The following is a 26292-nucleotide window of genomic DNA, read 5'->3' as shown; positions in this document are numbered from 1 at the left end:
TAGAGAGGTCAATTTAGTTGCGGATCGGATCGCTAGGGCCGACAGGAAAAACTACTCACCTTTAAATTGGGTTGTGCCTCCTCCCCAAACTCTTTGAGATCTGCGCTGAGGCCCCTCTTTCAGCCCTTCATCTTTGACTAGTAGAATGAAGTACTTTATTTTCTGACCCAAAAAAAAAAAAAAAAGTCCAAAAATCGGACATCGTGGCTGACGTCAGTTTTTTTAAAGGAACCGTACCTTAGCTTTTGCGTCACCAAGTGGACCGTACCTAGCTGGGACATTGTGAATATCATCTTGGATCAAAGATGGAGAAATGTGCGATGTTGCCAAGAATTTTGTCAGTTGTTTCCAAGCTCATCATTCATCAAGATTGCGCGTGAAATGGGGGTCGTAACCGGGCACAATTGCTGAGCATTCCTTCGTGTAGCCGTCCCGTGGTATCTTAAGTCTCTCTCTCTCTCTCTGTTCAATCTCGTGAAAGATGTCTCAGGGAAGAGGCGGTGCATATGGAGCGGCCATCGCCGCGCTTGCGGTTGGACCTTCAACGTGGAAAACTGGCCCATTGGAAAGGCATTTAAAGCCGGTGATACCCTTGGTAAGTTTCTTCAGTCCCCTCATATTTTGATCAGGAGGAAGTCTTTCGTTTTTATGATCTGAAGCATCAACCTCTGATCTTCCGATTATGAGCATGTGCTTCCACTAGATTCATCTTGTACAATTTATCAGAGTCCTCAGTCTCTTTTCATTGCTTGCATACATTTTTTCTTTTCAGTATTCAAGTATTGACTCTTCAAGCCACGACGTGGAGGTGGTCGACTACACCGGTTGCCAGGCTTCGACAAATGCGAAAGTTCACAGTTCGGGAAACGACCGGATAAAGTTGGTGCACGGTGCAAACTACTTCATATGCGGCTTTGAGGGTCACTGTGAGAATGGTATGAAGATTGCTGTCAATGCAGCTTGAGAGTCCGAGAGATCTCCAAGGCTGCTCATAACAAGCTACATGTACCTCCTTTTTTCTCATATTGTCTGTTGAATAATGTCGGAGAGACTATTGAAATAAAGTCCGTTTCTTTCGTTCGCGAATCGGGAACTTATAAAGATGCGCAGAAAGTCTGCAAAGCTAAGAAACTGCTCACAGATCATGGCCGTGGGGTCAGATGGAGCATTAAACATGAACCCATTTCTCTATGAAGTCGGTGGATGCGCAAAGTAGAAGTAGTTGTCTTGCGAAAATTGATCATGCCGATGAACCCGAATCGTCTGAGGTAAATAGGCAACACTGTCACACAATCTGACAGCTATAACGTTCAAGAATCAAGAAACGTGGAATTCATTACCTCCAAGCAAAAGAATTTGGAGAGTTCACAAGTTCATGTCGAGATCATTCTCCAGCTTTCTCGGCCAACATCGCTGATATGGGGTAGTGTATATACAATATCGATTCTCTGCCTCACTCTAGTACTAACTGTCCAAATCTTGATTCCAATACGGCAAATCCTGCATTATAATAACGTCTACCCTTCGATTAATCTCGGGGTGTCCGTCGACCATCCCATCGAGGAAGCCTTATTGAATGAATGTTTGGACTGATCGATCTCCGACTTGCCGTGATATGTCGAACTCAGGGTTCAAATCATATTGTCCGAACGAAGTTCCTGTCTGGCATTCACAGTAACTGTGAGTCCAAATAGCATTACTTTACACTGGACAAAAGATTAATGAAATTGGTATGTGTATCCAAGCAATTTTGGGGGCATCTGCTCACTTGTCTGTGAAGACATGGCCTTAGCCTTGCTTTTTAAGTGGCTAACTATATCAATTAGACATGAGAAATTCTTAGAAAGGCCTGCTTTTTCCTGTGGTACACTGGGATTTGTCCTCTTAGGACAATCATATTCATGTGACTCGGGGTATCCATACATTGCTGCTCGATCAAATCCCCACATATACATGCAAACTTCCATGTCCATGTGCATCAGGTATCGGCTTCGCTCATAGGCCGGCGAGCGTGGCCGTCAAGGTAATTTGAATGGGTGACGTTGGGATTTTAGTACAGGGTCTACTAAACTCACATTAAGTGTTTAACCACCCACCCAATCCCATGATAGTTCTCCAACGGCAGTGATGGAAAACTTCATTCTACTTCTCTATCAAAGCCCAAAATGAGTAATATAGAACATGTGTTAGTCTAGGGGTGTCAAAGTCGAACCGAAATACCGAACCAAAAGGCTAACCGTACCAAGCCGAACCGAAAGTTTTGCACATTTCAGTTCGGTTCGGTTTTTGGTTTGCATAATGAAAAATAACGATTCTTTAATTTTTAGTTCAGGTTATATTGGTTTGGTTCGGTTAACCGAACCGTGAACCAAAATATCTTCTTTCTACTTAATATTAGCCATTTGAAAAAAAATAATAATTTTTTTTACTTTTCCTTTTTTTTCTTTTTGCCCTATTTTGGTGCAAAGGGCCAGGGGCCGCCGATCACACTGGATGAGGTGCGGTGGCCGGCGACCCTCGCTGGCCGTGGGCAAGGGGTCGTAGCCCCTTGCTGAAGCTGAGATGCTTGGAGATAAGACTATAAGGAATCTACTGGGGCGGGAGGAAAAGAACACGGTTGGCTGGCAAAAGTTCAAGAAATCGGAGAGAGGGAGGTCAAAAAAGCTTGGGGAAAGAAACAAAAAAGACAAAAAAAAAAAAAACAGAAACAGGGAGAGCTCGTGAGAGACAGTGAGCGAAGGAGTGGCCTTCTTCTTCTTCTGAGCAACGAGAGAGCTCGACAGGTCTTCTTTCGCGGAGAACAGAGAGCCCACAAAAGGAGGGGCCTCATTCTTCAGTCCATCCTTCGTCCAATCTAGAGAGAGCAAAAATAGTCGAGGGAAAAAGAGGGAGCAGCGTGAGCAGGGGAGGTGGTCATGGGATCTGCTTAAAAGGAAAAAAAAAGGAAAAGGAGTTGAGAATAGAGAACCAAAAGAAGAAAAAACAATGAGAAGTAGAAGTGTAGAACTGAGATTTCACAGGAGGAGAGCTCGAGAGGGAATAAAGGAGGACGTCAAAATAGAACTGCTATTCGGACGAAGTAGAGATGGCTCTAGCTCATGGATGATTGATCAATCGGTGGGAGATTGAAGAAATCACGACCTTGCTTTGGGATGTGTGAAGATGAATTAAAATTGGGGGCGACAAAGGGCTTTTCAAAGTGCATTTAGCAGATGCAACAATAACAACGCCAGATCTGAACAAAAAAGGCAAAAAAAAAAAAAAAAAAAAAGAAAAATAGAAAGGAAAACCGAAAAATCGAACCAAACCGAACCGAACCAACCAAACTAGATTTTCGGTTCGGTTCGGTTCGGTTCGTATTCGGTTTGGTTTGCAATTCAGTTCGGCTTAGCTACTTATCCTAACGGTTCAGTTTGGTTCGGTTTTTCTGAAGAACTGAACCGAACCGTTGACACCCCTAGTTAGTCATAGATTACCCAAAAAAGGAAGCTACAAGTTGCCAGATTCGAGGATATGCGTGGTGGGTCTAACACCTCCGTGTGTTTAAATAGGCATGTAGCAATTGGTTTTCCCAACCCCAATTGCAGGACTTCTTCCACCACCAGGTGCCCCAACCGAAAGGAACCAATCCCATTATATACGTAGCGGATTACACATAATTAACAAGCCCAAAATCATATTTGAATCACTAATCGTAAACTAGTATATCACACGAGAGACGTACCATAATTTCCACATATTAAGAGCTACCATTGCAAACTAAAGAGAGTCCTTCGTCGGTTTGACGAGTGAGAGAGATTCGTCGTCGATTTCTTCACTGTTCTCACCTTTTCACTGCATGCGGTGAACGTGTAAAATGACAACTACTGAAAGAACGTCTCTTGTTCTTTTTTATCACGTTCAAAAAACTGATAACTGCCTTTTGCAGTTATCCAATGTGGGCAAGAGCTGGGTTAGCCTACATGAGCGGACCACGGTCCTTCCCATACAACCTTAAAATCCAACATCTCATAGAAACTAGAAAGTGCATGCTTGATCTTGAGAATCCTGGAGGTGTTAGCAAACATGCGAGCACCAATGGATCAACAAGGGGCATGGACAAGATCAGTTTTCTGAACGAATAACTATCGCTTGGTTTGGAGCATTTGACATAATGAATCTCATACATTTCTTCGACCATATTTCAGATCTTGTTTTAATTCACAGGAAAAATTCTTGATCGCCCGATTTTTTTGTCGAAATCATTGCAATTGCGGAGCTATACCACTTAATTTGTATTTGACCAATAATTCTTCTTCGATTTGAAGATCCGTTCATTCTATTCCGAGTTGTTTGATTACTTTCGTTTCTTAATTCGTTAGGAATTCCATTTTCTTTCGTAGTTTAACGTGGCAAATGCCTCATTCAGTCGACAACTCTCCATTTTCTTCACATTTCATCTTCGTCTATAACTGCCGCTGTCTTTCCTAGGTCACGAATTTCGTTGACCGAATGATGAAACTTCATTTCTTTTAGCCCTATGGAAATATGTTCATGGTTTTGCATGTGCTTATGTTTTTCAAATATACGGTTGGATGCTCAACTTTAAAATGGTATCAGAGATAGAGGTCTCCAAGTTCAAATGCTCGCGCCTGCTTCTACCTACTCGTGAATTTTACCTCTTTATCATGTCCTAAATTTCAAGAAGTCTTTCACCTTCTCTTGTTGAGTTTGCATGCTTCTGGCTTTTTCGTACTAATCAACCTTGAAATGAGTAAGACTGTCCCGATGTTAGGAGGGAAAATCGTCCAAAAAGCTCTAAACCTATTGGACTTTGGTCAATTCAGTCCTGAACTATTCAATTTTGTCAATTGAGTCTCAAACCTTTTGACACTTGGTCAATTTTAGCCGGATATCACTAATTGACCAATTCTCGCTGGTCACAAGCGATGATCAACTAACCCTAGCTAGTCTCAAAGCCCTCGTCGGCTACGGTCGAGGGCTTCTAGCCTATGAGGGCTTTGCGGCCCTAGCCTATGGTCGGCGTGGGTTGGCCGGTGACCCTTACTAGACTTGATAGACAAAAAAAGGAAAATAAAGAAAGAAAAGAAAAAATTAAAATAAAAGAAAAAAAAAATTAAAATCATCAAAAAGATGTCCGCGTTATTGTGGGTTGTCCACGTGGCACCACCGGTGTCTAAATCAGCAATTTTCATTGAAGTTGGCTAAATATACTGAATTGACAAAGTGTCAAAAGATTTGGGACTCAAATTGAGAATATTGAACGGTTTAGAACCGAATTGATCGAAGTACAATAAATTTAGGACTTTTCGAATAATTTTCCCTGATCTTAAGTGACCCCATGTAACATAAAATAAGTATGCTGCTCTCAACTGCATCTCCAAATTGTTATGAACAAAAAGAATAACACCCTACAGATCTTCACATTAAAAAAAAATTAGCTTCCTATTAAACTGATGTTTTCGACGAAACATTCACGTTAAGAAAAATAATATCGTATTTCTTAATTTCAATTTCCCAAACCGATCGGATAATTTTCATTGAGTGGCTCTCAAGACTGGTTGGTTTGGTGATTGGGAATGCCTCCAATTGGGAAGTTGATAGAGTTTGACGAGTTCAGACAGAGCAAAAAGGCCCCATGGGAAAGGACGAGGAAGAAACTAGGCCGACGTGGTTGACCCGGCCAAAATTTGGTCATCGCCGTCTTTGAAGAGCAAAGCACCGTGCGATCAATCAAAAGTCAAGTGTAATAATGTCTATTCCTCTCGTCGTCACCGTTTTTCAAGTTCCGTCATTTGAGATATAAACTATGTAATCGCGCCATCCGTAATTTATTTAGAAATTTCGTCATTTAATATAGAATGGCGAAAAGTAAATTTAGCCCACTATGTTAAATAATGTGAATGAACTTTTATCAAGAGTGCTGGGATATGACAACTTACTCGTCTGAGAGTCTCGCGTGAAGTTTCTCAATTTATTTAGCAAGTTAGCAAACTGATTTAATTTTACCAATCTCGATCGAGCGATAGTTCTTGTCATGTCACACCATCTGTCAATTTTTATCAAAAAGATTTCGTAACCTAGCATCTGTCATCATCCTAGGGCGTAGACGATATATATGATTCTACAAAGAAAAAAAAAAGGACAACCTTAGGAAAAAATTTCTAAGGTTCTTGTCATGCCACATCGTTAAGCACAATGACTGGATCTCTTGCCATTTACTTATCGATTGGGCGATGACGTTGACTTGGGTTTAGCTTTTAAAAGTCTAGAGGCAGTTTGCTGTTGAAAAGTCCAACCATACCGCCCTTTTCCCCTTCAACTGCTCTCCCTTCCTCTCCAATCCTTCATTCCTCCTCCTCCTCCTCCTCCTCCTCCTCCTTCTTCATCTTTTCATCTTCTGTTCCTCAACAAAATCTTCGCAGAACGTAAGGGATCGGCGAAAAAGCTATGGATCGAGAGCAAGAAGAGATGCAGTTCCTTGGCTTCTTCGGCATCTACACCGAGTCCTACAAGGTCATCTCCTCGTTGAGGAAAATCTTCACCCAAATCACCTTGTCCCTCATCCTCCCTCTCGCCTTCGTCTTCCTCCTCCACATCGAGGTCTCCAACGTCCTCTTCTCGAAGATCATCCACGACGAGATCGAGCTCGACTACACCCGCCCCGAGACCCCCCGCTCCGACCGGATCTCCGCCCACCTCTCCAAGGAGTGGGCCGTCTTCCTGCTCTTCAAGGCCCTCTACTTCACCGCCCTGCTCGTGTTCTCCCTCCTCTCGACCTCCGCCGTCGTCTACGCCATCGCGTGCGCCTACACCGGCCGCGAGGTCTCGTTCGGGAAGGTCCTGAGCGTGGTCCCCAGGGTGTGGAGGCGGCTGATGGCCACCTTCCTCTGCATCTTTGTGGTCATGTTCGCGTACAACGTGGTCGCGGTGCTGGTCCTGGTCACGTGCGCCATCTTCGTCGGCAACACGAGCTTCGGCATCGCGATCTTGGTCCTCCTAGGGATCGCGTACGTGGTGGGGTTCGTGTATATGACCATAGTGTGGCAATTGGCGAGCGTGGTCTCGGTCCTGGAGGAGGATTACGGGGTGAAGGCCATGATGAAGAGCAAGGAGCTGATAAGGGGCAAGATGGTCGTGTCCATAATCATATTCTTCAAGCTCAACTCATCGCTTCATCTGATTCTATACGCGTTCCAGAGGTTGGTCGTCCATGGGCGCTCGGCGGCGACGCTCGACAGGTTCGGCTACGGAGCTCTGTGCTTCGTGCTCCTGTCCGTGCTGATGCTGTTCGGGCTCGTCGTCCAGACGGTGATCTACTTCGTCTGCAAGTCGTACCACCACGAGAACATCGACAAGTCGGCGCTGTCGGACCATCTCGAAGTCTATCTCGGAGAATACGTCCCTCTCAAATCCAAGGATGTTCAGCTTGAGCAATACGACGTTTGACCCCCCTCCTCCTCTTTTTTTTTTTTTTTTTTGTTGTGTGGGGATGAGACATTTTGATACTCGATACCTTTATGCACCGCAAAAATATCAAAGCAAAAATAAGATTAGGGATGCATTGGTAAATGGCTAAGTTAGATTATATGTTCTTCATTTCGTATTAATGTGCAATAAAACTTAAGCCGGTCTTTTTGTGCCTGGTGCTTAACGCGTGGCGGAATTGAAGAAGATGTTTGTTCCGAAGGCGTGTTGACTTTGACTAAAAGAGCTTTCGAGTACACGTTACGCAGTGGGCGCCGCTTATGTTGACTTTGAATTCTTCTTGCCCCAAGACAAGGCCGAGAAAAATATTAGGAAATGGATGGGGCCTTATATATATATATATAAGGTGTTGAATTTTCCGTATTAATTGTCACTATTTTGGGTTGGAAAATAGAAAAAAATCTCCTAAATATTTTTATTCATCCTGTGAATGATTTTTGAAAATTAGCGATTTGGCCGATTTAAATTTCTTCTTCCAAGTAAATTTTGTTGTGTTTGAGAAACAGGGTATATCATAGAACTGACCACTCCTAAAGAGCAGCTTCAGCGTGGTTTTTTGCTTTTAATTGAATCACATTAATTACGAGGGGCAACCTAATCCCCCAATGCGACTCCTTAAACTTGGCAGGTTTCTCTTAGGCCACTTTTGAAAAGTACCATATGTCGTCTTTTGTCTCCCTAACGGTTGGTAGCGGAGAGATTACGTGCTTTTCCACGTCCACTTAAGAGAACGGGAGGGGGCTGGCCAGTCTTCTCCTCTTTTGGCTTGGGGTGGTAGAATGTGAATTCTACTTTTATGCTTTGGAAGAAGTCAATAGCTCGTAATGCCTCTTTTGTAGCCGCAACATGTGAGCTTAGGGAACATTATGGATGAGCGGTTCCCGATCCGGTTCGGTTCTCCTTAAGAACCGAGAACCGAGCCGGTGGTGCCAATTCTCAATTTTCGAAACCGAGGACCGGACTGCCGGCTTGGCCCGATTCCTAGGTGGATATTATTGATGACATTATTTTCGTAGTAATGACACTAAAATAGTATATTCTTTAAAAAAAAAACTTTAAATGATAGAATTTTCGAGCACAATCTAGTAACACATAGCATTCGATCAATCCGGTCATGTACCTCTGGAGCCGGAAATCGGACCGTCGCCCTCTAAAATCGAGAACCGGACCACCGGTCTAGTCCGATCGGGGCGGTTCCCAATCTGGTCGGTCCGACTTGCTCACTCCTAAGGAACATAGAATGAATGTATTTCGATGGCCGGCGAGACAGAAGCTGTGGTCGTTCACATCCCCACCTCCGCTTAGCAAATAGTTAGGGGAGGAGGTCCTTATATTTGGCTCACGCCGGACAAGTTTGTATGCCCTATCCCACCCTCATGAGGTAATTGGCCTTTTCGACATTCCGTTTGAGTCGCCCCACATTTATTCAAAATTCATTTTCATTTTGAGGGTTGATTAGATTTAATGTTCCACCACTTTTCTAAGTCTTGAAAAAGTAAGAAAAAAATGGCAGTCAACTAGTTGTCTAGTAAAAGTGACCAGAAGGGCATAGTTTATACAGACTAGACCGCATAAAACATCGTATATAGGCTCCGTTTATTTCACAAAAAATAAATTATTTCAAAATTATTTCTTAAAATTAATCGCTTGTATCGTTTGAAATAATTAATTACTGAACAAATATTTTCATTACCACCAACAATTTATGTTTAAATATTTTCGTGAGTGATGAAAATATTTTCGCTCATTCATTTTTTTAAACAATATAACTAATCATTTTTAGTAAGATGGTTTTTAATTTTTTTTTTTTCACGAAACAAACAGAATCTTAATGTTTAAAAAAGTTAGGATGTGAGTCGAGGCAAGTCATGGAGCAAAGATGACTCCAACCTATAAATTTGGTCTTGGGGAAAATCGTTATTCCGGTCCTAAATTTGTACAGATTATTTTAGTTCTAAACCTTTCGTTTGGTCCAATCCAATCCTCAATTTTTTTTTAGTGAAAATGCAATCAAATCCTCTCAGCCAAATTTCGCATGAAATTGCTAATGTGGTGGTCCAATTATCCTCGGCCGGTGACTTAACATGGACAAACTTACTCAAAACGATGTCATTCTGCTTAATTTTTCTAAAATTTCTGATTTCTTTTATTGTCTTTTGGTTATTGTTCTTCTTCTTTTTTTCCGCCGATTGGCTTCAACATTCGAATCAGCCTTTGGTCCACGGCGGCCTCTTGGCAGCTTCCTTAAAATGAAATGATCATTTTCCAAAAAAAAAAAGAAAATGAGTTTTGGGCATATCGACCATTAGGGGGTGGAGCAATGCGGCTATTGGCTTGGACAGGTTAAAATGTTGTCAATGTACTATGTATGGAGTATTTTGCCCGAATTATGGGAACCAACTCGAATTACTGAAGGCGAAAGTGTTTGGAAGTCACGATGTAATTTTCTAGTGATTTATTCTATTGAGAAATTACGTTGCGTAATTTAGAGCTAGAAAATGCTTAAACGGGTGATCTCAACTTTATAATTCTCAGATCGGTTAATAGATTGATTGCGACCAGTTTTTCCCTGTGGAGTAGATCCGCCACTCAAGCGGAATGATGCAAATTTCTAGCGTTCTTTGTCATTCCCTATTGATTTCTCCGATAATGTCGTTCGTGTTCACGCCAGATTTAAAATTGCAAGATCCATTGCTCTCCTTGTTGTTTCATCAAAAAAAAAAAAAAAATGTATCTCTACCTGCAATGATGCAAGGAATGTTTCTCTCCTCAATTTGAAATGTATATAATTGAAATAATTGCCAAATGGAGACTCGCCATTATTTGCATAAACCTATCATGTTATGGGGTTAGATTTTGCAAGTGACTGGTACGATCCAACTTGAACCCTCGATAATCTACAGACCCACCCAATTTTTCTCTTCCGTGGCTATACCGAGGGTTCCATCCTCCGTCTTGTCCCTTGCCTCCGAGGCCGTGCCGCCACGCGCCGCCACGGGAATGGCGCTCTCTCTCTCTCTCTCTCTCTCTCTCTTTCTCTCTCTCTCATCTGGGTCGTCTAAGTTAAGGTCTTATGGGTTATGGCTTTAGACCGAAACACTGTCCATTTGCATGGAGGCCCACCATCTCGACGGCCCGTAGTTGGTCCTAAAACCCAGCTCGTCGGCAGCCTTTTTGGAGTCGAAAAGCAGTTGCCATATGACAGGCGCCACCCAAAAGTGACAGTTATTACAAAAGGAACCGTTCTGCTCCCGCGGAAAGGCGGTTCTTTGAGGGATTTGTTTATTGCAGGGGAAGAACTGGAAAGGCAAGTGAAGCTCGTGCTCGTGGGGTTCTCTTCCCTACTGCCCCCATCATCTCTCTCTCTTTCTCTATCCCCCCCACTTTTTCGTTCACATCTCTTTCATTCATCTCTGTTCATTCCGAGCTCTGAACAAAGGAGTTCCTCCAACAAGTCCAATCAATGGTGAAGGAGACCGAGTACTACGATGTTCTTGGCATCGGCCCTTCTGCCTCCGACGAGGAGATTCGCAAGGCCTATTATCTCAAGGTAAAGTGGCAGTTCCTTTTCTTCCTTTTTCTGGTTGTTGGATCAGTTGCATTAATGACTGAATTGCGAATTGCTTGATTCGAATTTCTTTTTACGAGGATCTAACAGTAAACTGAGGCTTCTGGGATTAGTCCCGATTGTGATTGATCGTCTGATCAATTGATTCTGCTGAATCGGTTCCTTCTGCTCTTTTTCTAATGTTTGTGTTCAAGAAATGAAGAAGTCATTGTTGAGTTGGTCCACTTAATTTTTTTTGTCTGCGATAATTATATAAGTGTTTGAGTTAAGTGCACTGGAAGAATTTGCGGTAGGTGGATCGCTTGTCACATGTTGGGTGCTTGGATTAGGATTATTGGAATACAAAAGGCGGCAAGTTTAGCTTTACTTCTATATTTATGTCCCCTATCCAGCTCACCTTTTTCAGTTGTTTCTTGATCTGATTGCTCATTGCGTTGCAACCCGATACGGATAGAATTGTTCTGATGCTTTGCTCATGTGAGTTCAGGCAAGGCAAGTTCACCCAGATAAGAATCCAGATGATCCTCACGCTGCTGAGCGTTTTCAGGTTAGTAGTCAATTGGGCTTTTTCTCGATCTCCCCCTTATTTTTGTTCTGCGGAAGGTGATTCTGTTAAGCTGAAAGAGAATTCAACAGAACATCTCTATTAACACCTCTAAAGTAGCTTGACTATCCATCTTTGGGAGCCAAGTTGACCACCGCTATCTTTTACCAAGTCGAAATCATGATGGAAACCAAGTTTGATGTGATACTATTTTGCCGTAAAGTACAATTTAGTCGGAGCAGGATGGCGACGACGTAGGCTATTGGAATGCTTTTTGCAATGCGAAGTTATCAGAATTTGGCTGGACCTTTTTCTGACTGTGCTGCAGGTGCTAGGGGAAGCTTATCAGGTTCTCAGTGATCCTGTGCAAAGAGAATCATATGACCGCAATGGCAAGCATTCCATATCTAGGTAGATTCTCCTCTTTTTCTAATAAGCAGGGCAGAAGGAAGGTTTTCCTTATTGTTACTTTGCAGACAAATTGCATATCGAATTCCGTTGCTGTATACGTTCTTTCATGTCCCCATTAAGATGTCGGAACATTCCTGCTTATGTTGTTGTCTTGCCTACTGAAAGTTAGAGTGAAAATGCCATTAGGAAATCAACCAACTTCTCTTTTAACTCAGCAAATAACGCACCATTAAATTGCTTTGAGGTTTCTTACTTCGACCATGCTTCCTACATTCTACAATAAACAGAGAGTCCAACTCTCTCTGTTGGTGTATAATTCCAAGTGTGATTTTTTTTTTCCAACTTCATCCTAAGGTTTTCAAATTATGCTGCTTCTAAATGAAACTCGATATCGCCAATATGTTTTCTGTTCTGTACATATTATCTTTGAGGTTTTTTTTTTTTTGGTCAAAATATTATCTTTGAGCTAGAATTGTTAGAAATCACCTTAGGAGTTGACTTACTTTGGTACCTACATTCTTTGTTATTCACTTCCAGGGATACAATGCTCGACCCAATGGCAGTCTTTGCTCTCCTTTTCGGTAGTGAATTATTTGAGAACTATGTAGGACATTTAGCTGTGGCATCAATGGCATCTTCTGAGTTTGCTGCTGACAGTGACAATCCTGACAAACTACATGACATATTAAAGGCAAGTAACTTGTATTGATTGAAAATGTCAGACAAATCATCAACTAGTAGAAAATGCAGATCTTTCCAATCACATTGTAGTTCATCCCAAGAAGTTCAAAGCCATTTTCCCAATATTAATTGCATATGCACCTGCTAGAGGGTGGACTATAATGTCGGTTTATTTATTGTGCTATACTTCATTTGTATGTCTAAGCTTCTCTTGTTTTCCGGTCTGCATAAACTTAATGAAGGCTGTCCAAAAAGAAAGAGAAGAAAAGCTTGCAAGGTTACTTAAAGACTTCCTCAATGAATATGTCTATGGAGATAAACGGTGCTTTGTACAACATGCCGAAGCTGAAGCCAAGCGGTTGTCTGGGGCAGGTAATTAAGCAAAACAGATCCTTAATGTGTCCCCCATTTGTAGCTGTGTGTACAAAGTGTCCGTGAACTGAATGAAGACATAGTTTCCAAGCAAAGACAAAATTTCTGCCATCAGGATTATGAGGCGGATTTCTTCTTTCCCTAGTCAAGCTTCTGCTGACATACTCGTGTAACATGAAATTGCAGCTTTTGGAGTTGATATCCTGCACACCATTGGTTACACATACTCAAGGCAGGCGGCACAAGAGCTTGGGAAGAAAGCCATGTATCTCGGGATGCCTTTTGTGGCCGAATGGGTTCGAAGCAAGGGACACTTTTGGAAATCGCAGTTCACTGCAGCAAAAGGTATGCCAAGACACCTGGGTCATTCCATATTGCCGTCGTTTCTTGCTAGTCACTTTCTCTCCTTTGTTGACGTCCCAACGTAAATACAGGTGCTTTCCAATTGCTGCAACTGCAAGATGATGTGCGCCGGCAGTTCAAAATGGATGGAAGTGGTCCGGGAAGTGACGTCGAGTCGCATATAAGGTTAAATAGGGAAACCCTGATGAACTCCCTGTGGAAGCTGAACGTAGTTGACATTGAAGTAACACTTATGCACGTGTGCCAAATGGTAAGTAACACGCTAAGTGATCTTTTCTCTGTTTTCTAAACTAGCACTTAAATCTTACAAAAGATTTAGATACAGTAACAAATGAACACAATGGCCTGAATGGATTGATCTAGCGAACCCAACATAATAGAGACTTGATACAGAGATGCAAACAATGAAACGGAAATTGTTTGTATTTCTTTGTATAGATTCAGTTTTCATATAGAATATTCTTCAGTTACCTACCATTTGTGTGACTGATCTCTGCCTCTAACAACTTAGAGGTGAAACTAAGTGAATAGCGCGTACCGTTTGTGATGCAGCATATGTTTATGTAAATTGGCAGTTAATGGATCTTTCATTGGGCTGCCTTAACTTTCATTTACCTCAAAGTTGTGCATTGATTGCAGAACCCTTCCTATTTTCAGGTATTGAGAGAAAACAATGTAAAGAAAGAAGAACTTAAAGCCCGTGCCACGGCTCTGAAAATTCTTGGAAAGATTTTTCAGGTGAAGTCTCTCTCACTATTTGTTAAGGGGCTTGAACAGTTACCATCACCCCCAACCATGAAAGTGAACAAGGATCAATTCGGGGTTAGCATCAAATAAGATTTCGTCAAAACTTCTGTTCTGTGTGATTTAACTATTGTCTATTTAACGTCTTTCAGCAGGAAAAAATTGCAAAGAATGGTGGAACATCAAGGAAGAAAAGTGAACGTCATATTGATGAAGATGATAGCAGTTCAGATAGCAGTGAGGAAGACGATTTACCAAAGACACTCTCATATCGGACTCCCTTCATGACACAGGTATATACGAGATGATCCCATAATTCATTTGACTTTTGATATACTTCTTAAGAACACAGCAAGATCAATTGAACTACCAAGATCACTGTGCCTTAATCTCACTGTGTCACAAGCCACCGTTTTTCTGTTGCCAGCATCATACATAGCAGTACTTTATCCGAAGCATTCTAGTAGTTGCACCTTTCAGTCTCAGGATGTTTTTGGTGGCTAGGGCTGGCATATGGGTTATGGCCTTGACAAGATCATCTTTAGTTTGCAGTCAGGTCAATTTCTGTATACTTACACCCTTCCCTGCTAAACTTGAAGACTTCCTACTTGATCTTGTCACCCTCAGACATGTTCCATCGTTGGAAATCATATCCACTATTGAAGATCTCAATAATACACACATTTTTCCAAATGTGCATGTCAGATAATCATGGTGATGAGTACGTGGTACAATGTTCCCGTTTTTTTCATGCGACAAGTTGGGCTTCTCTTATAAAAGTTGGTTGATCAAATAGTTGGGATACTCAGTCTGCAGTAGATACAAACTCCGTAAACTGGTTAAATCCATCCCCCTATTTTGCTTTTGAACGAGATTATCCGGCAACTAACAATAACTGATTTTCCTTTTCAAAAAATTTTCAGGGAATAGGTAGACTATTTAGATGCCTCTGTAATCCAGCATATGACGTCGATGATGAAGAGATTGTATACAGAAGCAAGTGATTTGTGAAGCAGCAGCACTATAGTGGCAAGTAAACCAAGCATCAAGCGATTGTCACAAGTTGGCTTCACCGAGATGACGAACAACGGTCGAAACATGAGACGTTAAGCTTGAGCTTTGGGAAGCAGTCCATGGCACATACCTGCCATGGAACCCTACAGTAATATCAGAATGGCAAGTGCACAGAGGAGAAACTTATCGTCTTCATTTCTTTTCCAGTCAATCATGGCATGTCACAGGAGGAACACCAATCATGGGATGTTGTTAAATGAGCCAAGCGTGTGAATTATGATATCACAATTATGCACTTCTCAATTTGAAGTACTATATAACATGTTTTGCAGCAGAAGTTGCAAGAACAGCTAATAATCTTTGGTTTTCGATGGTTTGGAACTCTTGCACTTAAAAGCATTTTGACAAGAGTGGATATGATTGTGTGTACTCAAAATTCAAATGGCATGAATATGAACGGAATTTTGAAGTTGTTCATCAATCTGTCATGAGTGATTGATTATACACTCCTAAGTTCAAACGACAACAGAGGCATCCCCATAAGATGTTGTGTGATGACAAGACATTCCATTTAGAGGTAGGTGGATCTAAAGGCGAAGGATAACTTTACTAATAGATCAGGTACTAAAGCTAAAACCCCGGTGGATGAGGAAAGACATAAAGGTTGATTTTATATATATGTAAAAGGAAGATTAATAAAGTGAAAAGATGGAAATCGAGTAGAGGCACCTGGTTTTTACCAATTTTGGAAGCGCAGAGGCTTATCTTGTGTCAAAGATAACGGCAGCAGAAGGTCAACGCGCCCATAATTCAGCCAATCCTTTGATTTTCTCATGGTCAAACCCCTCGCACCGCGCAAAATTTCTCATTTTGGGCCTCGTCATCTCTCCGTTTCCTCGTCGATTGAATACAGTCTCATCCTTCGTTGTAATTCTCCGGAGCGCCGGATCAACGTCGGCATTCCTGTAGAAAATTCGAGGTACCAAAATCGAATTCGGTTTATTGGGTTGATTTGGTTGACCTGTTTCGGTTGTTCGCTTGTCGGTGCGTCCTGTGTTGGGTTGCTTCAGCATCGATTAGAGGGTCGTTCTTGGTTGTGATGAGTGTCTGATAACTGTTCATCGTCGACTGTTTCAGCGTTCGAAAGATCTTTATTTCTGATGTTGGCAAATTCTCTCCCTACAGAAGTGGCCAAATTTGATTTCTCCTCTTTTAGGGAAAAAAAAATGTGATCTTTTGGCACCTCCTTGATCAATATTAGGAGCAGGTATCTTGAAATTTGAATTGAAGGGGTTTTCGTAAGAAGGCAAATTAAATTGTGATAACCCAGCTAATCAGTGGCTCTTTTTGTCCATGTTGGATGGTGGGCTTTCTGTCTGGATTTAGAGGTGTCTTTTTAACTTCAGCCAGGGAGAGAGGTTGCTTGAATATTATGGTATTTGAATTCATATTCATTGACATCTTTGGTGGGTTGATTTCGTCAGGAATACTTGCAAGATAACCTGAAGTAAGAGGCAGAGGCAATGGATGCAGTAGATTGTGCCGAGAGGGCGACAAGTGATCTGTTGATTGGCCCTGATTGGGGTATTAACATTGAACTATGCGACATCATTAACATGGACCCAGGGTGGGTATTCCCATGTCCTCTTTCTCTCTCCTTTTGAGTTTTCATTTGGAACTTTGCATAATGGCTTGGCCCTGTCTCTCGTTAGCTGCATCTTATAACAGTTTGCAGCTTGAAAGAGTCTTTGTATGGAGAAAGTTGACTTTATTGCACCATTGATGATTGGGATGGCTTGTTAGTATACTGAGATAAATGCCTAGACAGAAGCGGCCAATGAGTAGAATCGTGATTTTTAGTGAACATTGGCATGGTTGTATGGCTCAATATTTTGCATGTTTGGAACTGTTCAGGTTTTCTTTAATTTGCTACAAATGGAAGAGGCTGATTTTTCTCTGGCCACTTGTCTGAAGTTCCTTTGATATGCTTCCATCTGAATCATTAAACCGAATCAATTTATGACAAACCTATTTAGCAACATAGAAATGTACTGTTTCAAAAACTCTTGTTGTTTATAAATGCTTAGATGAATACATACTGGCATATTTGATTTTTGAACTAAGTAGTACTGGTCTCTTGCTGTTTGTAACAATGTGATCCATCGGCCTCATTTTCTTTGATGATCTCTCTTGAATTTATCCTTCCATAAACTCCAAGGAGTTCAACTTTGCACAGCTTATGAATCATGAATTTATTTAGTAATGCAAATCCTTGCGGAGATTCAATTAATTTTCTATTCTTTACTAAAGAGAAACAAAAATTGTTGTTACTTTTAAGATAATGCTTATTCTTACCTGGAAAAATGGAAAAAAAGTGTGAGGTGGGGGTGTTGAGATACAAAAGTTGGTAGTAAGTTGAAGGCTACTGAAAACAAATAAGCATCGTCCCAAACTTGCTATGCATTCTTTGACTGTCATTTATCACTATAAGTAAACACATGAATGCCATGCTGAAACGTGTTATGTAACTTGCTGAATTTGAATATTGTTGTTGATTGTAGTGAGTATGATTGTACTTCCAAATGAAGATTAGAACTTCATATCTGTACTTGAGAATTCACAATTACTGAGATGCTTCTATATCAACATCATCAACATTGACATCACCTTTATCCCAAACTAGTTGGGGTCGGCGGTCGATGAACCCAAAAATAAATAAAATAAAAGCAATACTGATTGAGGAAAAATAAATAATTATATAAAAATAAAAATAAAAATATATAAATATGTATAGGGAAAAAGGATTAAAAAGGACAGTCTGGAACATAGGAATTTTGCCCCTCTACAATGCTAATAGCTTTCCTCCACTCCGTCCTAAGACAAACCGCACGCCAATCTATTTCGTATTTCATTAAATCTTGTTTTACTACTTTCCCCCAGGTAAGTTTCGATCGACCTCTTCCTTTCTTTATGTCATGCTGTCGGTAACAAACTTTTGTTCTTACTGGAGCATCTAGGGATCTTCGAAGAATATGTCTAAACCATCTCAATCTATGTTCTCTCATCTTTTCCGCCATCGGTACTACCGCAACTTTTCGTCGAATATCTTCATTTCTTATCTTATCCACTCTTGTATGATCACACATCCACCTTAACATCCTCATTTTCACTACTCCCATTTTATGCTCATGTTGCCTCTGTGTTGGCCAACATTCAACTCCGTATAGCATTGCAGGCCTTACTGCTGTTCTATAAAATTTTCCTTTTAGCCTAAGAGGGATTTTGCGATCACACAAAAACCCCGATGTACTGCGCTATTTCATTAGATGCTTCTATATCAAACCAATATATATATAATATAGATTATGTTGTCTAATTTCTATCTTGGAGTGTCCACACGAACAAGGGAGAGGCATTATGACATAAAAAAATATGGCCAACAAGCTTGAGAAATATGCTGCTATTTGCTGTCCTTATTTTTTGACTTATGGAGTTTGATAGGCAATCATACGTCAGAGCATTGATCTGTACATATTAGCATCCTCAATAGTGTCGTTCTTACGAGTTGTTCAAACATATAGAAGCTTCTTTGTTCAAAAGATTTTTATTAGGTAGTTTTGCTTGTACTTTCCATAAGAGAAGAAAAAAGACTCAGGGTGTTCCAACTTTCAAGATGTCATGGATCTTAGTAATGAAGTATTGTATAGTGCAACTGCTTTTTTTCTGGTTCCTTATGTGTCTTCCTGCATCAAAGATTTTGGTTTTAGTCACTGAATTGGTTTAACTTCTGTAGGAAGGCGAAGGAGGTGATGAAGATCCTTAAGAAGCGCCTGGGGAATAAAGATCCAAAAATACAAATTCTGACCCTCTATGTCAGTGTCATGCTCTGCTTTCTTATATGTGGATAGTTCTGGATCCAGTTGGTCTCTTCTTCTTTTTTCTTCTAAATGGCTACAAGAGGCGGCTATCACTTGACTGAAATGTTTTGTTATCAATTTCAAGTAGGTGTTGGAGACTCTTAGCAAAAACTGTGGCAACAGTGTATTTCAGAATATTATTGAGTCTGATATCCTACGGGATATGGTTAGAATGGTGTTTAAAAAGGTGCCTATTCTATACTCCATGATTGGTACTTTTATTCTGAATCTGTTCGTTTATGAGATTGTCATTTGCTGTTTCTACATGCACTTTGCAGCCAGATTTTAATGTGATGGAGAAGTTATTGACATTGATAGATACATGGCAAGAAGCTTTAGGGGGACCAAGGGGAAGGTTTCCTCAATTCTATGCTGCATTCAATGAGTTGATGGTATCCTCAGTGATCTTTCTGTTGATCCATTTTTCTAGACTTCTAGTACGGTCCTATGTTGCTTTCTCTTAATATGATTCCTATATGACCATTAACAGATTGCTGGAGTTCGCTTTCCACCACGAGAAGAGAAGGGTGTACCATTTTTCACTCCACCCCAATCTCACGGTGTTCATTCTACCTCAGCATTCGGCACTGCCTCTATTGAGGCTTCAACCCAGCCTAATACTTCTGGCTTAAGGTTACTACTAGCTATATATTTCCTTTTCCAATGATTTTCGCACCACTTTCCATCCTTGGACTTAATGAAATTAAGATATCTTGTTTTCCATAGTAGATTTTTTAGCTTTTGCCCAGTGGCTCTCATTTGAGCTGCTTGATGGGCACAGTTGAGTACTTAGACACATGTACATGCAAAATAAAAAAAAGTTGATCTTACTGAGCTGAAAAAGCTTTAGATAATCGTTATATCATGAACAAAATTAATGCAAATTAGATATTGCTATCTTAATATTTGTGGCACGAGAATGTCGTTATATGTGTTCTATTCATCGTCAGTAGTTTCAGCTAATAGTTACTAGTTAATGATTCTTCACTGGTTAAACTTGACACTATCATTTTGCCTCATCAATATTCAAAGCTTTCATCAATTTTTACTGTTTCAAGTGGTACATTCCCATCACTTCTTAGACACAGTGTAATTAACTGCACTGAGTAGGTTTCATGGCTATGTTATGAATGGATGCAGTGTCAAGGTTCATAAAGTCTAGATAAAAAGATCATAATGCTTATTTATTTATTTATTTATTTATTTTGCTGCCTATAAGCTTAGCATAATGTCATACCCTGTGCGGTCTTATGATACAAGCTTTACTTGATTGCTCATTCTATACCTTTCATCGTCACCATTTTTTTGTTAGTTGAGTAGATAATTCCTACTATCGATGAATAATCTTTTGGATTATTTCTACTTATTTAAAGTCCTTATCCTATTTAGCCCAACAGAGATGGAAAATGCAACTGGATTAGCGGATGTGTTGTTGGAAATGCTTGGGGCCCTTGATCCCAAGAATCCTGAGGTAATACTCTTGATAGTTTTTTAACAATGGATACAGTCCCTCCCTCCCTCTAAATGATGAGGAAATCCCACCTTAGATAGGTAAACCCAAGGCCCATGAAGGCTTCTCTTTTTCCTTTAAATCTTTTGGGCGCACGAGTGTTTCTCTCTTTCTTTAAATCTTTTTGCAGCTGTTGGTGATATGAATCTGTATACTTAGTGCTTTTAAACTTCCATTAAAATGTGAATTAAATTGGAGGACCTCAATTTTCTAGCTAGTATTATATGCCTGAGAAAGCATATCAATGTCTGTGGACTTGATGATTAGTTTTACTGAGGTTGATCTGATGGGACAATTTAGATCCTAAGCTTGCTATATGGGTGTGACAAAGAGGATGCCATAGGTCTTATAATAGCAGGAGTTTGATTGATCTCCCCTTTTAGTAAGGTCTATGTCGTTGCAACACCCTTATGTGGGAGGATGGCTTTTTTTGACTCGGAGGAACATTACTTCTTTTTTTTAAATGATGACTCGATGCTATGGGCACTTGTTAGTGGCTTTGGGTATGTTGAGGATGCCGTGCTGTTTGCGCCGGAGATAAACAGAGTATCTCATTGAATTGGCCTTGGAAGGCTGGCTTTTTCGATGAGTCTCTTAAAAACTGTCATAAATAGCTGTTGTTTGTTCTGATTTTGTTGGAAATTGTGTTTGGAGTTTCTTAAAATAAATCCCCATTTGATAAACTTTAGGCTCCATCTCGGTGCTATAATTGGAAGCAGCAATAGCTGGTTTGGGCAATTTAGAGTAGGAAAATCTTATGACATTATGCCTTTTAAGGATGATCCCAGATTGGTTCTCACTCATATTTTGTTTTATTTGGAGGGAAGAACTCATGTAATTAAGGGGTTGTCTTCTTCCTTTTTACTTAGAGTGTATGGGGCATTATTGGTGATTAATTTTGTCTTCCAAGATGATCTTGTGTCTGCTTGTACATGAATCGGCAACTCCTAGGTGCCTTCCTCTCTTTTACTCTCGTGAAAGCAAGTATCTGACTCCCAAGTACTGGTAGCTCATCTAGTAGCCTTTTGAAGTTAATTTTTTCCAAAGGTAGTTGACTGAATTTTTCCCTTAAAAACGCTATAAAATTGACTTCTACCATTAGTTCCAAGCTGTTACTTCTGTGGCATTCGCCCCTCTTTAGTTGGTTTATATGGTAAGCCACGTCAATAACACCTTCTTCAAATGTTGTTATCTATCATACCTGTAGACAACTATTGAGAGTTATAGTCATCATTTATGTATGAATAGACAAGTTTTAAGAACATTTCCACAGTTTGCGTTGTCGATTGAGATTGGTGTTTTGAGTAATGAATTCCATTCAAAAGATCTGTGCCTCGACATGTTACCAGAGCTTAGAAATGGAACTTTCCAGTAATCTCTATGGAAACCAACAAAAAGTGTGAATTGCTTATGTTGTTTAAATGAGGATCCTACTTAAATCAGGGAAAGACTTCATAGGCTAGTCAAGTATTGTTTTGTGCTGCTAGCCTGCTAACTATAGATACAACTCTTAAAGAGGGAACATTTAAGAATTCAAAACAGAAACTGATGAACTGCTGTTCCTGGCAAATTGATTGTTCTTGTCCTTGCATTCTTTTCTTAACTACAAGCATGTTGAGGTCCAAAGATTTACCTCAGACAGAACAAATATAAAGATAGGTATGAAGAATCAAAGGGGTTAATTTACTCAGTAAAGGTTTGTGGATTGGACAGAGTAATTTTCTATGGTTTGTTTTGTCCTGAAGGTTCCATCATTCATTGGAAGTGATGATCCTGCCAAATTGTTGTCTGTCATGTCAATTAGGTGGACTGCATTATCGAGACATCCAATATGAAACCTATTGCTAGCTTCTGGTCCATATATATGTCGGAATTATGATTCAGAGGGATGAGAGAAAGACTACGGACAGAAGCTTCTTATTCTGTTATTATGTGTTGTTATCTGACAATCCTATCAGGTCTTATCTCAATGCGTCCTAGGTTAAAAACAATTAAGTGAATACACAACCAGAGTCCAAAAATTGCTCTAGCTTTATTTCATTTTTTCTTTTAAGATCTGGCCTTCAATCTGTATCGTAAGATTCAACCATTCCACATTCCATTGCTGTTCTAATTAAAAGAATATGCAGACTCCTGTATCTGGATTTGTTAGTTACTTGATCCATGGACTGTACCAATCTTAGGTGACGACAATTGTTACTGCCTGAATGACAAAATTGTTATTGCTAAGTATCAAGTGATCGTCCAAGAGCTGCAAGGAAATTTGCAGTTGGTATTATGCACACCAAGGCTTGTGCCTGTTATATACTGAGTTCAGGTCGTACTTTCGCAGAAAATAACTTTCCAACTTTTGCACCTCTTTTAGGTGGAAGGCTTTCCTATTTCAAATTAGGAAAATAAGACAATTATCTACTGTAATCTGTACCCATGAATTAGCTCATAAGATGGGCTATGCTGTCCCTGTATGTGTCTGTTTCTCCTTTTGCTTAATGACTTGATTCTTGCAATTGTGAAGATACCTTTTCAGTTTTGTGGTATGTAGCTTATTTAGTAAACTTGAAATTTTCGGTGCAGATTGAGTTGGATTTTGACATTAGATTTTGAATCTTATGATTGTGGATATGGTGGCAGGCTTTGAAGCAAGACGTAATTGTTGACCTTGTCGATCAGTGTCGTTCTTATCAAGAGCGTGTCATGCTTCTTGTGAATCACACAGCGTAAGAACTTTAATCCAATATAATCATCCAACCTTTTGCAGTTAGATGTCATACCCCTAATTGTGCTGTCTACTGACCTTCAGAGACGAGGAACTTCTGTGTCTGGGATTGGCCTTGAATGATAGTTTGCAGCGTGCTCTTTGTAAACATGATGACATTGCCAAAGGTACTCCACTGACCAGACAAGGATTGACAGCAACTCCAGCTTTGCCACCAGTGAATGTGAATCATGAGGATGATGAATCTGAAGATGATTTTGCCCAGCTAGCTCGCAGGTGAACATTTTACATTATTTTCTAGATCTTGTGCTGGGGGAAGTTTTCTTTTCACTGTGAGTTACTTTTGAGCTGCTATCATGTGACAGTCCCATCTGATTGACTGGTTCTATGGTACATATATGGCACTTTCTTTGAGTTTTTGGTAACTAAGATTCAGACGATGAAGACTGTGGCGTATGCCTTTAGGAACATGGTCAGGCGCAAAATTCTACGATTGAGGGAAGTGATCATAACTTTCTAACATCACAGTGAAATGAAGATTCCTATTTTCTTCTGCACTTACTTGTTTGCTTCTCTAGACACTGATTTGGTTTTGTTTTGCCCACACCCTTGTTTTTGTTATGTGCTATATTCTTCCGTTTGTGAACATTAGCGAGAGAGCATGCATACACACATACCCATAGAAGAAAGTCTCTATTGACAGATAAAAGTAATTATTTCTTAAATGTCTTTTTGAGATCTCTGATGTTGACTTCCATAATCTTATGGAGGATTCATATGCTGAATGATCCCCTGTACCCGGTTTGAAGGGAAATATCCGACCTGCAGCAGTTGAAGTTTGTTCCTTGATGCATATTTTCGTGTCTCATCATGCAGTATTCCTATTGTTGCAGGATGTCAAAAGATAATGGACCCAACAGCAAAACAACGAATGCTCAGACCAAACCATTGCGAATCAGCCCACTGCTTCCTCCTCCACCCTCATCACAGAGACCAGTTGCTGGAAATTCAAGCTCGATTGATTATCTCAGTGGCGATATATACAAGTATGAAGAAGTTCCCGGAACGATGGGATCAACACTGTCTTCACTTCCTGATTCTAACACGACTTCCATGACATCTACTCCATCCCCTTCTCTCTTATCTCCTTCCCATGTTGCAACCTCCATAAAATCGCCAACTTATCTTGGAGTCCCTGAGCCGGGTCCCACAAGCGGCCACCCCACTGAGAAGCAACCTTCAGCTCCTTTGGATGCATCATTTTCTAGTTCAATTCCATATAACCAGAGAGAACAAGTTACTGAGCAACAGGTAGCGTTTCCGGGCAATACTAATTCCTGTATTGAGACCGGTTCCTCGCACGACAGTTTAGTGGGCCAGACACAGAAGCTCTCTCTTGATTCACCTGCTGCGGACAAAAAAGTGAAACAAGAGGATATGCTCTTCAAAGATCTGATCGATTTTGCAAGAGCAAGGCCCTCTTCATCGCCGCGGAAATCAAGCCCCTCATCTTGACTTGGAGTGATTGGTTCATCTGAGAGCTGCGGTGGTGAGGCATCTAAATCCTTTTTCATGTAACTGGTTTTTATAAATCATGTCTTGGATCATGACAAGTTTGGACAGTTGCTGAGTCGTGCCTTTGATGGCTCCATGATTTGTTATCAGCATAGGCATTACCAAGTAATGCAGTCTTCAGTTCCCAGAGCTTAGTAGTTAACTCTTATCTAAAGTAAAATCATGACCGAATTGTTAAATTCAAATTGAACTCGATAGACATGAACAAGGAATTAAATTTTGGATCCCATTAAAAACCAAAAAGAAGTGAGATTTCAATTTTCTCTCTGTAGTTTGAATTAAGACCAATATGATGCTGACATTCAAAAACATGAAATCTTGACTCAAATATCACAAGACTTTGGTCATTAAGCTAACAAAAAAATAAAGGATAAGTGCACCAAAACTCTCTGTAACCATCTTAGTGTAAATAATCTAACATTCGCACTTGCTTTCGGATGCATGTATTATTTTAAAATTTTTTGATATGCTTTTCATTAATTTAGTTCAACAATAAGAAATTTCGACTCTAGGATCTTAAGCTTTAAAAAAAGCGTGCCAACACAAAACGAGACAACAATATAAGTCAACTAGATGGAATTGAAGACGGAGTAAAGCTGCCGTGTTGCTTCAAAGCTCCCCTTTATATCTTGCACCACATGTTACTAACTATGGTCGCATGGACTGGTTTGGCATCGTAACAGCTTTGAAGACGGCTTCTGAATCGGCGTAAAGGATGATCCGCTCCCGATGCTTCTTTTTGGCTAAGAAAACTCCTTCCTTCAATGCTAGTGCTTATATCGGAAGCGGCAACTGGTTAACCTCTACCACCGATCATAGCACCCGAATGATCTCGACCGAGAACTCCCGCAGGCGCCTTGTTATCTTATCCTTCACTAAAACAACTACACCGTCACCATTAATTTTGATGGCATCTTGTTGAAGGTGTCTTCCTTCTCACTCTTCCTCTGATCAGCATTGTCTAACTGCATATGCTTCTTCAAGTGAACATACTCAGTTAAAAAGCTCGCTGCAGCTGCTTAAGAGTGATTTGTGCTTAGAACCCAGTTTGGATCATAGTGCTGCGAGAGACTTATCTTGAGAGTAAATTTTTTAATTTAGAGAGATTTAGTTTGGTAAAAAAGAGTCTGTTCATAGGGAACTATGACGATTTCTCACCATCCATGAAAAAAGAGTAATATTTGGTTACTCTTACCATTAAAACGTAAAATATAATTTAAACTTCAGAAAATTTAGAGAAAATTATCCGCGAATCTGGGATCAGCCAAAAGTAATCACTAAACAAGCTCTAATTCTAGAAAGAATTAGAGAAGTCTTTTCGTGGTTCGCTTGGATGGTAATTTTCGGATTATCAAAACTAGATAAGAAGCTGATTGAACCCGTGAAATA

General features: G+C 40.4%; 3 protein-coding genes and 1 pseudogene across 6 annotated transcripts; all 4 read left to right on the top strand.

Moving 5' to 3' along the window:
- The first annotated feature begins 305 nt into the window (after positions 1 to 305).
- LOC115750709 lies at positions 306 to 1066 on the top strand (annotated as a pseudogene).
- Positions 1067 to 6450: 5384 nt separating this feature from the next.
- On the top strand, positions 6451 to 7449 carry LOC115750767. The gene has a single exon (XM_030688325.2). The coding sequence runs from the start codon at positions 6451 to 6453 to the stop codon at positions 7447 to 7449; it is 999 nt and encodes a 332-aa protein (XP_030544185.1).
- A 3323-nt stretch (positions 7450 to 10772) lies between these two features.
- LOC115750765 (chaperone protein dnaJ 10) lies at positions 10773 to 15621 on the top strand. 2 transcript variants are annotated; one of them, XM_030688323.2, is made up of 10 exons: positions 10773 to 11038; positions 11544 to 11603; positions 11929 to 12011; positions 12549 to 12702; positions 12935 to 13064; positions 13251 to 13409; positions 13499 to 13677; positions 14085 to 14165; positions 14327 to 14464; positions 15095 to 15621. In XM_030688323.2, the coding sequence occupies exons 1-10, from the start codon at positions 10952 to 10954 to the stop codon at positions 15173 to 15175; spliced, it is 1152 nt and encodes a 383-aa protein (XP_030544183.1). In that variant the 5' UTR covers positions 10773 to 10951; the 3' UTR covers positions 15176 to 15621. The 2 variants fall into 2 exon arrangements, with proteins under 2 accessions (XP_030544183.1, XP_030544182.1); XM_030688322.2 differs by having other exon boundaries at positions 14324 to 14464; positions 15095 to 15620.
- Positions 15622 to 15937: 316 nt separating this feature from the next.
- On the top strand, positions 15938 to 25023 carry LOC115750763 (TOM1-like protein 3). 3 transcript variants are annotated; one of them, XM_030688318.2, is made up of 10 exons: positions 15938 to 16164; positions 16670 to 16812; positions 18979 to 19057; positions 19191 to 19289; positions 19381 to 19494; positions 19593 to 19735; positions 20492 to 20573; positions 23244 to 23329; positions 23413 to 23604; positions 24222 to 25023. In XM_030688318.2, the coding sequence occupies exons 2-10, from the start codon at positions 16709 to 16711 to the stop codon at positions 24841 to 24843; spliced, it is 1521 nt and encodes a 506-aa protein (XP_030544178.1). In that variant the 5' UTR covers positions 15938 to 16164; positions 16670 to 16708; the 3' UTR covers positions 24844 to 25023. The 3 variants fall into 3 exon arrangements, with proteins under 3 accessions (XP_030544178.1, XP_048130177.1, XP_048130178.1); XM_048274220.1 differs by lacking the exon at positions 15938 to 16164 and having other exon boundaries at positions 16677 to 16812; positions 18983 to 19057; XM_048274221.1 differs by lacking the exon at positions 15938 to 16164 and having other exon boundaries at positions 16795 to 16812; positions 19188 to 19289.
- Positions 25024 to 26292: the final 1269 nt, after the last annotated feature.

The sequence above is a fragment of the Rhodamnia argentea genome, chromosome 2 (genome assembly GCF_020921035.1).
Source record: "Rhodamnia argentea isolate NSW1041297 chromosome 2, ASM2092103v1, whole genome shotgun sequence".
NCBI lineage: Eukaryota > Viridiplantae > Streptophyta > Magnoliopsida > Myrtales > Myrtaceae > Rhodamnia > Rhodamnia argentea.
This window is presented reverse-complemented; position numbering and strand designations above follow the sequence as displayed.